This window comes from Dendropsophus ebraccatus, chromosome 2 (assembly GCF_027789765.1).
Source record: "Dendropsophus ebraccatus isolate aDenEbr1 chromosome 2, aDenEbr1.pat, whole genome shotgun sequence".
In the NCBI taxonomy this organism is placed as follows: Eukaryota; Metazoa; Chordata; class Amphibia; order Anura; family Hylidae; genus Dendropsophus; species Dendropsophus ebraccatus.
This window is the reverse complement of record NC_091455.1, coordinates 123,963,618-123,979,439: the sequence shown is the minus strand read 5'-3', so window position 1 is coordinate 123,979,439 and position 15,822 is coordinate 123,963,618. Positions and strand designations below refer to the sequence as shown.

Sequence of the window (15,822 nt, the reverse complement as noted above, 5' to 3'; positions counted from 1 at the left end):
TGATGGATGCTTTTGGACTCTTTGCCTATGATGTCAGCACTGTCAAAATATGCCCATTATAAATTACTGGGTACAAATAGACACATTTATACATATTGATTAGTACATTCTAAAGTTGTCTTTCCCCCATGCCCTATTCCAAGATTTAAAGTGAATCAGTGAGCTACAGCCAGAAGGCATTCCAGCTTACAGCAATTCAGAGGCTTGGGAAAGCCTATTTAACACTTTGCACAGGGGATATAAACCTTTTTTTTATGTCCTGGAAACACAGACAGATACATGAAAGGAACCTTGAGTCTCTTAAAGGGGAACTCTGGATAAGAAAAACTTGTTTTCTATTAAAAGTACATTAAAAGTTAAATATATGTGTCTATACAATGTATTACCGTATCTGTACGGTTCTGTCACACTGGTAGCTGATAGAAATCAAGGAAGTGAAAAAAAATGGCCCCTGTGCAAATCCACATTTTCTCCTGCTCCTTCTGCTTTCCCCCCTTAGGAGACAAATCTTCCATGCTTCTGTCTCACATTGTGTGTGTTTGCTAAGATCAGGCTGATGATGCAGACAGGGGGCAGGGCATGATGTCCCAGGAGGCTTGGCTGGATCACCCAATCCCCTGAATGATTTACCATCTCTCACCAGCCAGAAGCGGGTGTTGCACTGATTTGTCTAATTGTGCAGAAGTGTGCAGTGAAATTAGGACTGTGTTCACACATGTTGAAGTGTCATTGCAATACTGCAGCGTATTCACAAAAATGATGCAGTAACACAAGTAAATGATGCTAAATGGCAGAGAGGATCAGAGCCATATTGTGGGGCTCAACTTCAAAAATAACAGATGCTTGATCATAATATGTGCGTGGAAATGAAAAAAAAAATCTAAAAGTTCTTTACTTTAATCCAATATAAGTGTTACAGGTAGAGAATACAGCGCACTGTGTGGTGTTACAGGTAGAGAATACAGTGTTCTGTGTGGTGTTACAGGTAGAGAATACAGTGTGCTGTGTGGTGTTACAGGTAGAGAATACAGCGCGCTGTGTGGTGTTACAGGTAGAGAATACAGCGTGCTGTGTGGTGGTACAGGTAGTAACTGTGTGCTATGTGGTGTTACAGGTAGAGAATACAGCGCGCTGTGTGGTGTTACAGGTAGAGAATACAGCGTGCTGTGTGGTGGTACAGGTAGTAACTGTGTGCTATGTGGTGTTACAGGTAGAGAATACAGCGTGCTGTGTGGTGTTATAGGTAGAGAATACAGGGCTGTGTGGTGTTACAGGTAGAGAATACAGCGTGCTGTGTGGTGTTACAGGTAGAGAATACAGCGCGCTGTGTGGTGTTACAGGTAGAGAATACAGCGCGCTGTGTGGTGTTACAAGTAGAGAATACAGTGTGCTGTGTGGTGTTACAGGTAGAGAATACAGGGCTGTGTGGTGGTACAGGTAGTAACTGTGTGCTATGTGGTGTTACAGGTAGAGAATACAGCGTGCTGTGTGGTGTTATAGGTAGAGAATACAGCGTGCTGTGTGGGACTACAATGAAATAATAAATTACTGCAAATAATTCAGTAACACAATAAAACTGCAATGTGTGAACACAGCCTAGATGTTCTGCAACAGCTTTGGGCGGGGAATAGGCAGGGTGGAGGACTGTGATGAACAGCTGAGGGATAGCATTGCATTCTGGACCCTGTAGTACTGTGTACAACTGATAAACCAGGAAGTGCAGAAACACAAAACAGAGCAAAACCCCCAAAACAAATGGATTTTTGGTAGTTTAAAAAATGGAATAGATAGGTAAGTAATGCTTTATGCTCCTGCAAAAGTTTTTATTTTTTTAACCTCTACCTGGAGTTCCCCTAACAGCTAACAGTGCCAGCAGTATGGAACGTGAATAACAGATTAGCTTTGAGGGCGCCTTCACACAGGACGACTCGCAGCGGAAATCTCGCTGCGAGTTTTGCAGCGAGGTCAGCTACGAGGTAAGGTCCTGGCAGGTCCCTGTGAATACATACTCAGAGCAGTCTGAAAGACTGCTGCGAGTATGTAATTTAGCAGACCCCTTAACCAGATCCCGCTGTCTGTATACATTACCTGTCTCCTTGTTGCACGGGGTCCCGGCTTCCTGGTCTCCCACCCCGGCCAATCAGTGTGTTGCCCAGCCGCAGCCAATGATTGGCTGGGCGGGAGAGCAGGAAGCTGGGCTCCTATGCAGCAAGGAGACAGGTAATGTATACAGACAGTGGGAGCCGATTAAGGGGGCAGGTGAATTACATACTCTCAGCGGTCTTTCAGACTGCTCAGAGTATGTATTCACAGGGAACTGCCAAGACCTTACCTCGTAGCGAGATTTCCGCTGTGAGTCGTCCTGTGTAAAGGCACCCTAAAGGAGAAGTCCGGCAAAAAGGTATTGTATTTCCCCCCAAAAGTTATACAAACCACCAATATAAATTTATTACAGGAAATGCTTCTAAAGTGCTTTTTTCCCTGCAATAGCTACTGCATCAAGGCTTCACTTCCTGGATAAAATGGTGATGTCACGACCAGACTCCCAGAGCTGTGCGGGCTGTGGCTGCTGGAGAGGATGATGGCAGGGGGATGCTCAGTGTCCTCCTGCCATCATACTCTCCAGCAGCCACAGCCCGCACATCTCTGGGAGTCAGGTTGTGACATCACCATTTTATCCAGGAAGTGAAGCCTTGATGCAGTAGGAAGTGCAGGGAAAAAGCACTTTATAAGCATTTCCAGTAATAAAACTTTATAACTTTTATAAATGTATAACTTTTTTTTTTTTTTTTGGGGGGGGGGGGGGGGCAATACAATACTTAAATAAAAATTTTCGCCTGACTTCATCTTTAAGGGTGTGTTCACACGTACAGGATCCGAAGTAGATCTGCAACAGATTTGATGGCGCAAATTTGAATCTGCAGCAGATTCGAATTGCTTTGAATCTGCAACTTCAATTCTGCTGGACATGTACAACGCATCCTTAATACTATACTATAATTAGGAGCTAGTAGGGACTGATCTTTGAGCATCAATTCACATTAAGGTTACGTTCACATGTACAGGACCAGCAGCAGATCTGCAGCAGATTTGAAGTTGCAGATTTGCTTTGAATCTAATTTGGGTCATCAAATCTTCTGCAGGTTCTGTATGTAAAGGGTTTTCCCCAACTCAGAACTATATGACATATTTAGAAGTAAAAATCAAGTTTGGTTAAAGCAAATGTACCATCAATAGACTGGCGGCGGAATGGGGATGCCGGTGCCGCAGTCCTTTTTTAACTGTGGCCTGGTTCCCATGCACAGTGCTGGCCCATTCCTGGGCACCGGCCTGGCATGAAGCACTGGACGGTGCCCAGAAATAGACTGAAAAAAAATGAAAATACAAAAATGAACATACACTCAGCTTTGAAAGGGTTCATAAAAAAATTAAATTTGCTAATCAGAAGCTTTGCCAAGATCAATATTTGTGCCATCTGATGGACAATGTTAAAAGTAATAAAGCAACTTACCTGAAGCGACGGCCACTGATTAATCTCTTCTCCAACCTAACGCTTACTACCTACTAAACGAAAATTTTATATTAAATTACGGCCATTGTTGCCGCTTTGCAACAACAGCCGTGATTAATAGAAAATTTACATTGTGCTGCAGTCTATGGAATCATGGCCGGAGTGTATACACAGTATACGCTCTGGCCAGGATTCCTAGCGTCCGCAACGAAAACTGACATGTCAGTTTTGTGTGGCCACTATTCATTGAATAGCGGCTGCACAACCCTGACAGTGCACACAATGGCTCCGTATGGCATCTTTTCGGATTAAAGCAGCCATTTTATTGTAGTACTGTAAAATCCTTAAAAGTAGCAACAGAAATAGTTCTGTAAGACATAAGCCACATTTAAAGGGGATGGCCAAATTAATGAGTACCCTTCACAAATCTTGTATCTCCCAGTTGGCTTGCAAACGCAGCTGCCACTGGAAGACCGTTTTTGCTGTGGATATAGTGCATGGAACCATACAAGTTCCATGCACTATATAATGAACAGGGTTCATGCACCCAAGTCAGCATGAAACGTTTCCACTGCGACCTAATTCTCCGATGACAGCTGCATCTGCATGTTGATCTGGGGATATCAGCTTCCCGACAGGAACTTTAATCAGGGTACTGTACAATATACACTGTACTTACTGCCGATTGCATCTTGTGTGCCCCATGCTCATCCCTGGGTGGCCCCCATAAGCATATACAGGATCAGTATATGCTCCTTTATGCTTGGTTATATTATGGATCGAATTGCTATTCCCAGTGCATATAGCAGGATGACACAGCAAAATTCTGAGCCTTCTTATATCAGAACTATGGGGCACACATGATGCAGCTGGGTAGTAAGTACAATGCATACACTTACTAATAAAGGATCCTGATTAATTTTAAATCAACATGGCTAACCCCTTTAAGATTACTGCCCACTGTTGTTGTTTTTAAATGTTCCAACTGCCAAATGGATACAACTATTTTTATATTTCATTGAAATTTAACAATGTGGAAATGAAGGCAGATTTTTTTTTCATATGACCATATTCTTTACCTGAAACAGAAGTTAAAATATATTTAAAAAAAGTCACATTTAATAATTTAAGTTACATTTAATATTACCTATATTTGATGACAAAATGCCACAGAATTCTGACGTTTAGGAAAATGAAGTATTACAGAAATACTGTATGTGTAAGAGCTTAAAAAAAATTGAAACCCAACAGTTTGTGATCAACAGTACCTAAAGATATGGTCACATGGTACAGATTTGCATTTTGTAGATAAAATGCAGCAGAAATGTGAAGCCCAGATTTCTACCACAGACTGTTATGGATATCCTCAGGTGAATTCAGCTCATCCACAGTTCTTCATAGTAAAATCTGCCGTAATACCAAACATGATTCGTAACCATTGGATAAGGCTGCTAAAAGGTGTGGCTAGCATATATGTTTTTAAATCTATGTTTGTATATTCAAAATCTTAATTTTTTTTACTATGCTTCATAAATATTTCTCAAGTACCCAGAAATAGTATTCACCTCAATAGACATTTTCACATTTTATTGCATAATAAAACTAAAGCAATGCATTTAATTTTCTGAAAATTTATTAAAATTAAAGGGGTGGCTTAAAAAAATCAAAAAAGGTATAAATCAGAAGTGTACCTCACATGTGTGTGTGTATATATGTGTATGTACAGGAAAACACATGTGCTGTTTTTAGTCAAATAGCTTACATCACTGTACCATTTTTCTTCTCCATGTATCAATCCCTGGTCTCCTGTCTGAACTGTGTGCTTTTGCATGGCAACAACAGAGTTAGACACTTTCCCACAATCCTCTTTGCTAGCATGTGAAGTGAAAACCATCTGGCAGTACTAATGGGACAGATCATGTGATGATTGAACGGCGCATGAGTGACCCAAAAATGTGGAAGGCTGGTGGGCAACAGGTTATAAAACAATTCAGATTCCACTTTTCTTTCCTCACAGATTCTTTGAGAAGTGAAAGATGGAATGTGATTGGTTGATAGGGGCAACTAAGACAATTCTACTTTACACCAGTTTGATAAATCTCCCCCATCATTCCTTCATAACACCATCCTTTTTTAGTAACTGACATCACCGTACCATTTCCCTTTCCCATGAATCTATTTACTCCCTGGTTTCCTCTCTGAACTGTGACCTGTCTATTGCCATGCAACAGTACAGAAACTATCCCACAATCCCCACTGCTTGCATGTGAAGTGAAAACCAACCACCAGTACTTACAGGTGTGACTGCAATTGAATTGAGCATAAGTGACCCAACCTAGTAGAAGCCTGGTGGGCCATTACCAAGGGCAACAGATTATTAAATGGAACCTGTCACCCCCCGTGCCGGGTTGACAGGCTCCCGACCCCCCGTTAGAGCCCCATATACTTACCTAATCCCGCCGGGTCCCGCTTCTGGAGGTGGTCTGGTGACGGAGATCTCAGCCGCTGCAGCCCGGCGCGCGCGCTGAGAGATGAGTCCAACGCTCATAGAGAATGACGGAGCGCTGGACTCTCCTGTCATTCTCTATGGGTGTTGGACTCATCTCTCAGCGCGCGCGCCGGGCTGCAGCGGCTGAGATCTCCGTCACCCGACCACCTCCAGAAGCGGGACCCGGCGGGATTAGGTAAGTATATGGGGCTCTAACAGGGGGTCGGGAGCCTGTCACCCCGGCACGGGGGGTGACAGGTTCCCTTTAAATAATGCAGACCCATGGAGGATATCTTTCAAATGATGCAATTAAAGAAATGCTTGTACGTTTGAAATAAGTTTCATTTAACATAATGCAAACAAGGCTAATTTCTGTTGAGACACAACCTCTTAAGTCTTTCCTGGTTTTATAAATCAGACTGTCCACTATTTTCATAGCCCATCTTTGCACTTGTTTTACTTTATCAGTATCTTTATGAAGGTGATGTCTCCAAAACTGGACACAGCAGATGTGGTCTCACTAGGGCTCTATACAGCGGGATCCCAATCTCCCTCTTCCTACACAATTAGAATAGGAAATGGATTCTCCAGTAAGTTATTGTAACTGTTGCATTTTTTTCTTTTTCACATGTATGTTAAACAGACAAGAAAAACACTGTGAACCATGCCTAACAATGGTAGCAATGAATCCGAATGGATTTTCATTGAAAACCTGCGCTTGTAAAAGCTGCATGTCTAATTTAAAGGGGTATTGCCATTATAACTAAAAGTTGCAGGGCTTGTCTAGGTAAATATTTGCATACTTGCAAGCAAGCTTGCCTCCTTGACAGCTTGTTGTCTAGGCTACTGACCACCTCTCTGCTCTAAAAGTAGATGTCTGTCTGCTGTATATATATATATATATATATATATATATATATATATATATATATATATATATATATATATATATACACACACACACACACACACATATATACTCTCTCTCTCTACTTTTTAATTGTAGCTATACTGTATATACACCAAAAAAAAAACACTGCTTCAGAGCACAGGTTTGGTCAGTCTACACAATGAGCTGTCAACAAAGGGAGAGAAAGAGCGGGCATATCAGGAGGAGGAAAGTTTGCTATATTAATGTATGATCAAAATTTAAAAAGGGTACTCTTGAGGGAAAAAAATAGTTTTCAAACCAGCTGGTTTCAGAAAGTTAAGCAGAATTATAAATTACTTAAAAAAAATAAAAATAAAAAAAAAATTAGCATGTACTTTAGGCTTTCCAAGCATTAACTTTAATTAAGTCTTTGTAACCTTAATACAGTTTCTATTCTTGTTTCTTTTGTGCTTTAATAAAGTTAGTTTGATTTAAAACAGATTCATCCTAACAAATAATTCCTCAGCCATTATTTGCACGTCTACATTATTTGTCAAGTACCTGGCTGTTCTTGCATTTGGGTTCTGATTTTTGGGTATTTATTTATTATTGATAGAGATATATATAGATATATAATATTATATATATATATATATATATATATATATATATATATATATATATATATATATATATATATTAGACCAACAAAACACAACAATCACTGAACTCAGGGAGAACAGTGAAAAATTCCAATGGAGTACTCATTTGCGAGTCTCCATTGATTGTCCCATACAAAATTCAAATATGCAAAAAAGGGGTCCGTGGAGCCTCAGTTACGAGTCTCAAAACACGGGAATAGCCAGATATCCCTCTCTCCAGAGAAGGAAGCCCATTGCCAAGGGGTGCCTCCTAGTGGGGAGAGCACCAAACCACCCTGATACGCAGTCCCTCAGGTCCTCACTCTGTTGCGAGCTTTGGGACCTAAATAGGGAAACACCAGGGTGGCCCCTGTAAGTCAAAGTCTAACTCTGTGGCGAGTATAACAACATAAGACAAGGGTTACCAAGGCTAGGCATCCATCCACAGACTGCAGTTTCGGGGTATTTGCCCCTCGTCAGTGTGGAGCACCCCTTGGCAATGGGCTTCCTTCTCTGGAGAGAGGGATATCTGGCTATTCCCGTGTTTTGAGACTCGTAACTGAGGCTCCACGGACCCCTGTTTTGCATATTTAAATTTTGTATGGGACAGTCAATGGAGACTCGCAAATGAGTACTCCATTGGAATTTTTCACTGTTCTCCCTGAGTTCAGTGATTGTTGTGTTTTGTTGGTGTATTTATCATTGCCCCAGTAGCCAGAATCCTGCTCCACACTGACGAGGGGCAAATACCCCGAAACTGCAGTCTGTGGATGGATGCCTAGCCTTGGTAACCCTTGTCTTATGTTGTTATACTCGCCACAGAGTTAGACTTTGACTTACAGGGGCCACCCTGGTGTTTCCCTATTTAGGTCCCAAAGCTCGCAACAGAGTGAGGACCTGAAGGACTACGTATCAGGGTGGTTTGGTGCTCTCCCCACTAGGAGGCACCCCTTGGCAATGGGCTTCCTTCTATGGAGAGAGGGATATCTGGCTATTCCCGTGTTTTGAGACTCGTAACTAAGGCTCCACGGACCCCTTTTTTGCATATATATATATATATATATATATATATATAGATAGTAGTGAAATGATAGAATCAGGGATTTGATCAAATCCCGGGAAATGATGGAATGAACTATCATTTCCCCATATGACATTGAATTCGCTTACCGTTTCACCTCTCTGTTCCCCCGGCCTGTCCGCTCTGCTTCCCATCTGCCTCCGCCGTCTTTCTGCTCCCCGTTCCGCTCGTCTCCCCTGCACGCCTGCCAGGAGGTGTGCCGCTCCGCTCCCTGTCCGCCCCGCGACATGCCTCCTGCTTCCGCGGCCCATCCGCTCTGCTCCCCATCCGTCCCAATGCCGTACGCCTGCCGGGAGGTGTGCAGCTCTGCTCCCTCTCCGCCCCGCCGCCATATGCCTCCAGTAATGTTGTCAGTGTTTGCATAGGATCGTGACCAGTTCTCTGAGCTATGACAGTGGTGGCCAGTAAAAGATTGGACCCAGGTGCTTAGGACTATATTTGTACATGTTCTATGTCTCCCTCGGACATTCCAAATGTCTCCAGAGCTTGGATTGTCCCTGGAGGCACGTGTAATGTCAGATGGGGACACATCAGTGCCAAGCTCATTCAGCTCAGCACCGCCGTGTCCCGTCCTTACTACGCCAGTGCCCACGGTACCACCAACCCCTCCCTCCCCCTGCTCGCTAAACTGGGATGTGAGAGTGGGACGCGGCAGGGGTGATCTTTAAAGGTCGAGCTGAGGAAACCCCTTTAAAATGAACCTCTGCTATTGTATAACATTAAAAAAGCACCAATAGCTATAAAAACATTTCAAAGCTAAAAGTAGAGTGTCTTTTTCATATAAAAGGTATTAAAAATAAAATTACGTATACTCACCTCACATTTTTAAGAACTAAAGTTAAAATAGCCGACTTTCAGCTTTAACCTTAAAAATAGGTTGGCCGAGTTATTTATAAAGTACTTTAAAGCCTGCTAGGATAAAAAAAAAAAAATGCTTCACTAAACCCCCATCCCCACTGCATTTTATTCCTCTGCAACAATGATGTGCCCAAACTCACTGCAGAGGCTCCAGCACTTCATCAGGGTAGTGATAGAAGCACATCTTGTAGGGAAGAAAACAAAAGCACCAAGGAGGACCAAACAATAATCACAAAGATAAAAACAATATAAAGAAAAAAAAGTAAAAGTAGGTAGGTATAAAGAAAAGTAGGTGGGTATAACTTCTTTTGTTATGTTAGCATCTTATTTTTTTAAACAGTCTTTTCCTTTAAAGGGAAATAAAAGCAAATGTATCATCAGATACATTTGCTTTAAAGTGACACTGTCACCTCCTTTTTGCATTCTGACATCTCTACACAGGTGTAAAGGGTAAATTTTGCGGTTTTCATACCTTATTTCATATTATACGTCATGGTGTTTGTTCAAGTAAAAAGTGTCGTTTTATCAACTGCAGATTGTATTAAGTGGGTGTGGCCTTGCGGCATTAGCGCCACTTAGCCCCGACCACAATTGCACTATTGGCCCGTCCCCTTGACTCCCATTGGTTGGCCGACTTAAGGGGGTGGGGTCTAGACCTTTCAGCCAGCCTGTTCCAATGGCCGACAAGGGGGTGGGGCCAACGGTGCAATTGTGGGCGTGGTTAAGTGGTACTAATGCAGCGAAGCCCCGCCCACTTAACACAATCTGCAGTTAATAAAGGATGACTTTTTACTTGAACAAGCACCATGACGTATGATATAAAATAAGGTATGAAAAAAGCTAAATTTACCCTTTACACCTGTGTAGAGATGTCAGAATGCAAAAAGGAGGTGACAGTGTCACTTTAAGTATTGCATATGAATTGAACAGTGCTGGTGCTGCGGTCCTTGTTTTTGAACTGCGACCTCGTTCCCGCACATGGCGCTGGTCTATTTCGAGCACCGGTCCAGGCTGAAGCACTGGATTGATTCTAATGGAGCCAAGTCATGGAGGGGAGGGGGTTTCTACAATTAGAGTCGGTCTAGCCCACCTCCAGTGCTTCAGCCCATGCCGATGCTAGGTAATAGACTGGCGCCATGTGTGGGAACCGGTCCGTGGTTCTAAAACAGGACAGCGGCATCGGCGCCATTCTATTCATATGCAACATTTAAAGCTAATGTACCTGATGGTACATTCGCTTTAAATGTATTCCAATTAAACATTAGAAAATATATAAAGGAGGGAGACTTTAAAATGTTACGCACTTCCAGTTGCTGTTCCTTTTCATCAAGTACCTCCTTCTGAGTTCGCAGGAAATCTGAAAGCATTCTTGTAAGTTGTTTACGGTCATCTATCTCTGCTGCTAATCGGCCATTGTAGTCTGCAAGCAGCATGCAGGCATCGTCCACCATTTTGGATAGTTGATCACCAGAAGCTTTATCTAATAATAAAAGCAACAACCTTTTCATTTAAGCAACCCAAATACAATGTGCCATCTGCTTATTATATATTTATTTTATTTTTTTAACTTATGTAGCATAACCTACCCGTAATTTTATCTAACAGTGACACATCTTGTACTTCCACTGGTAAGGAGCCTATCCTCTGATGCACAGCTGCATCCCCAGAAGCTGCATTTTCAAGTTCTTGCAGTGCATGGATAAGATCTGTTGTCTAAAGAGTATGAGCAAAAAAACAAACAAACAGGTAAAGTACTAGGCATAAAATTGCCCTCTTAGTAACTTTATAGAGTGTCTAAGTTTAACACTATGCTTCACTTAAAGTTTTACCTTACTTAAAGCACAACCCGCGGCCCAGACACTGTGTGGCATGGGCGCAATGGGCTTTAGAATTTTTTTCCTGAAGGGGTTATTAAAAATTATTCACCACTGATTTTATTACTGAAGTAAATAAGGCAGTTTCTAATGAATCCCTAGCCTCCAATAAGGGGATTGGAACCTAGGTCTCCAGTGTTATTAGCAAGTAACTTACCTCTGCACCATAGCCCCTACTTGAAACTAGCCGTGCAATAGATCTATGGCAAAGACGAAAATACATGATCCCTCTCTCTATGATACAATTACTGCCAACATGATTATAATTCTTAGTATATTACTAGTAACTCTCCACAACAACAGTGCTGAATCCATGACTCTGAGTACTAAACGCAATATACTTACCTCCACACCATAGAGACATTAGAAAATCAGGCCGGGCAAACTCATCAGTAGTGCTAATCTCTATGTAATCTCATTTCTCAGTAGCCTTGTGTATACACTATTACTTGAAGTCCATGGCACAATTAGAACTGTATCTCAATTTCTCTTTAACTTGTCTCTAACTCAGTATAACATAAAACAGGCAAAAAAAAAAATCTGTTCTATTGGTAAACTAGCGATCAGTGCAGCCAGAAATGTCTAGTGGTACCTCACAGATTCACTGCTCTACAGACAAATGAACAAGACACTCAAGCCCCAGTATTAATTTTGAAGTGATAACCTGAATTCACATACTGAAATCCACAATAAACTTAAGGCTCTTTTTCAAGCAACAAGCGTTTTTAGAAGCACTAATTTGGACCTTTGATTGGCGATCAATGTATGTTAATGGCCGCATAAAGGATCTAGCAATCGTCCTCAGCCGCAAGATTCATCGTGCCTTGTAAAGGCACTGCAGGCTAATTGGTGTTTGTATTCATCCATGCACTGCCCGATTTGGGCCTGTATTACCTGTGGAGGTTCCTCTGGTGTTATCTTGGATAAGTCATCATCCTCATCGTCCTCATCTTTGTCAATCTTCACATCTTCATATGGTCGCTTTTTTGTTTTTTTCTCACCATCTTTAAAGCGAAAGTAAAAAAATTTATTATTACATTCAAGCCATAGTTTTGTATACTATATAGAGTAGAACAAAGATATTTTGGCTATTTACGCTCACTTGTAATGTCAAGACAGATGGGTGCTAATAAGACAATGTAAGTGCTGCGTATAGAGAATATAAGACCAAAATTATGCAAAGGTCATTTATTAAAGTGTAACTGTCATTTTTTTTTTATTGCAGAAATCAGTAGTATAAGCGATTTTAAGAAACTCTGTAATAGGTTTCATTAGCCAAAAAAGCCTCCTTCTGTACTCAAGAAGCAATCTCCCAGCCTCCCCCCCTGACTTCTTATCTGTGCATTATCAGGCAAACACGTCTTCATTACAGAGAAGCCAGTGAAGACGGGCTCTGCTCTCTCCATTGGAAGCCTATGAAGGGGGGAGGGGCCGAGGGAGATGAGGGAGCAGGAAGAGGTGACATGAAGGTCAGCTGTTTGTAGACTCTCTGGCAGCTAAACCGCAGGATTCTGGGGTCAGAAAGGTCAGTGCTTATCTATGAACTTACTGAGAGAAGATTGCAGGGTGTTGTGCTTTGCAGAAATCCTCCGTGCTCAGTCTCTCCTAACAGCCCCTCCCCTCTCCATAGCCACATAATGGACACAGAAATCCTGCTTCATTTGATGTGAGGGGGGAGGCTGGGAGATTGCTTTTTCAGTACAGAAGGAAGCTCTTGGTACATAAAACCTATTACAAAGTTTCTTAAAATCGCTTGTACTGTTGATATTTAATGTTTTCAGAAAAATGACCCTGAAATGACAGTTAAATTTGGTCAAATACCAGATACTAAGCAAGATACTAAGATACATCGATCAGTGCTGTATAATGTATACTACACTGATCCCTATGAGGGATCAGTGTAGTTATATTAGGAGTCACACTTGTTGACTTCAAATTAATGTATAAGTTAAAAATAAAATGTTTTATTAATAAAAAAAAAAAAATCCCCTCCCCTAATAAAAGTTTGAATCACCCCCTTTTCCCATTTTATAAATAAAAAAAAACACATTACCGTGTGCGAAATCAACCGAACTATTAAATTATCACATTCCTGATCTTGCATGGTAAACCGCGTAAGCGCAAAAAAATCCCAAGTGCAAAATTGTGCGTTTTTCTGATCAAATTCAGAAAAATTGTAATAGAAAGTGATCAAAAAGTCACATATATGCAAACAAGGTACTGATAGAAAGTACAGATTATGGCGCAAAAAAATGACATCTCATACAGCCCTATAGACCAAAGGATAAAAGCACTATAAGAATGGGAATAAAGCACTTTTTAGGAACATTTAGCTTTTTTAAAAAGATTTACATTTTATAAAAGCTGTCAAATAAAATAAAAGTTATGCAAGTTGTCTGTCATTGTAATCATAAACCTGAGGAACATATATAACATGACTGTTTTACCATAGGGCAAACTGCGTAAACACCCCACACCCCCCCCTCAAATAATAAAAAAAAATATATATATATAATTTTTTTCTGATTTAACAACATATTTTACACAAAAATTCAGCCTGTCATTGCAAAGTACAATTAGTGGCACAAAAAATAAGGGCTCATGTGGGATAGTAGGTGAAAAAAATACAAGCGCTATGCCCTTTTAAACACAAATGGCAGCTATGCACCAAATTTCAACATTGTATGAACATACCCTGAGTCTTCAACACACTCCTGGTTTTGCTTGCAAAATACTGAACAAGATACTGAACAAAGTACTCAGCAAAAATACTGTTTGGGAACACAGTTTTACAACAATAATACAATAATGAGAAAAACAAAAACAAAATACCTATACTTAATTTCCATTTGGGAATCTGAACAAAAGAAAGACCTGCTGGTGGTATCTAGACAGATGATTTACCCCTAGACCACAGCTTCAACACAGGCTAGGATGTTCAACTATCTCATTGCAGATCTGTCCTCTGTTGGCAGATACGGACAGCTGAGAGAGCAGGAGGCTGGGCAGCATTGGTTTTTCATGAAGAAAAGGGACAAAGAAGCAGTGGATAGGGTGCCAGAGTGCAGCACAAACACTGAGCCACAACTCCTTTTTGACTCTTCATTACAGTAGGAGACCTGAGCTTATGCATAATCTATTCCACAGACAAATTACCAAAAAGGCAACATGCTCACAAGAAGGCTGCCAACTACAGCAGCAGTGGTAGGGCCCTGGTGCTGACAGTTTCCCTTTAAATAGAAGTAATTTACTAAAACTTTCTGATATCAGTTGGTTTAGAGAGAGAGGGTGGGAAAAAGGATTTCTCAAGAGTATCCCTTTAAAACTATAAACTGAAACTTCCTGTTCTATATAGATCATTTTACAGTAGTGCCCTTCTTCAGGAAACAAGACAAGTGACACCAGTATATAGATGAGAGCGGTCCACACAATAGCTGCTTTTCCCAACTTGGCCCCCCCCGTCCTGTGGAATGAGCTCATACAGCATGCTCAAAAATGTGTCCTATACAGAGGATAGGGTCTAGAGATGCTCAGAGTCTTATGTACATGAGGCTTGACATAGAGCATTAGAAAACAGAAACAGTTTAGAAAAAAAGCAAAGTTCCAGTGTCTGGCTCTAACCAGTAAAAACCAATTTAACCATTTTGTACAAACCTTCAGGCGGCAATTTATAAAAAGATTATCTTTATTTAGGGCTGACAGTATAACAGAGGTGAGTTTGTGACACCGTTTACGTTCTCACCGCAATCTATCAATTAGCCAGTTGTCAATCAATCTGGAGGGGGCACGGGGTGGCCTGAAGACACAGCGGTGCCCGGAGAGTGTAGGCGGCCATAGAGAGTAAATAGAAAATGAAATAAAGAACATTTTTACTAACATGCTGGATCAAAGAGCACTGCTAAATGGTATGTAAGCAATGCTCATTGCAACAGGAAACTTGCAGAATGGGTAAATGCTTACACATGGTCATTTTACCTTTAAAAAATAATGTCTACTTACACAATGCAGTCTTCAGATGATCCAAGATGTCATTCTCATAAACAGCTCTTTCTTCCCAAATTGATAATACCCTGCCCAAGTGCTTCTTGCAGCCTTCATCTGCCTCACTGTGTAAATAAAGTAAATAAACTATTATTGCATAAAAAGGATATTCTAATATTTCACTAATGTTTACAAGAATATTTTCAGAGCATTTGTCTAACAGTCTCTCATATGCACATTGCACAAACAGCTCATCAGGACCAGATGGAATCCACTGGGTGTTGGTGTTGTCAATTGGCACAGAATTAAATATTGCAGTGTGGTTTCCATTCTAACTGGAACCCACAATGCAGATGTGAACTTAGTATAAGTTGGGTTAACAGGTATAAAATTTAAATTCTTTCACTAGACAGACTTGAAGACCAATCCTGACCAGGTTTTGCCTCCAGTTTTCATACATTTAGTGACTCTGTACCCACAATCTGACCCCCCCCCCCCCCCCAAATCGCTTGTACCT

The 15,822-nt window shown here is 41.1% G+C and overlaps 1 protein-coding gene across 5 annotated transcripts in view; it reads right to left on the bottom strand.

The window, feature by feature from the left end:
* The window catches only part of RPRD1A (regulation of nuclear pre-mRNA domain containing 1A), a 65,930-nt gene that overhangs the window by 18,895 nt on the left and 31,213 nt on the right, over window positions 1-15,822 (bottom strand). For 2 of the 5 annotated variants that reach the window (XM_069958208.1, XM_069958209.1), the window contains exons 3-6: window positions 15,324-15,430; window positions 12,219-12,328; window positions 11,037-11,163; window positions 10,755-10,930 (exon numbers count right to left, since the gene is read on the bottom strand). In XM_069958208.1, the coding sequence (XP_069814309.1) occupies window positions 10,755-10,930; window positions 11,037-11,163; window positions 12,219-12,328; window positions 15,324-15,430 (520 nt within the window). Of the gene's footprint in view, window positions 1-4,518; window positions 4,591-4,775; window positions 4,919-6,327; window positions 6,558-10,754; window positions 10,931-11,036; window positions 11,164-12,218; window positions 12,329-15,323; window positions 15,431-15,822 lie in introns of those variants that run through there. The other 3 variants (XM_069958212.1, XM_069958213.1, XM_069958210.1) reach the window with 3 other exon arrangements.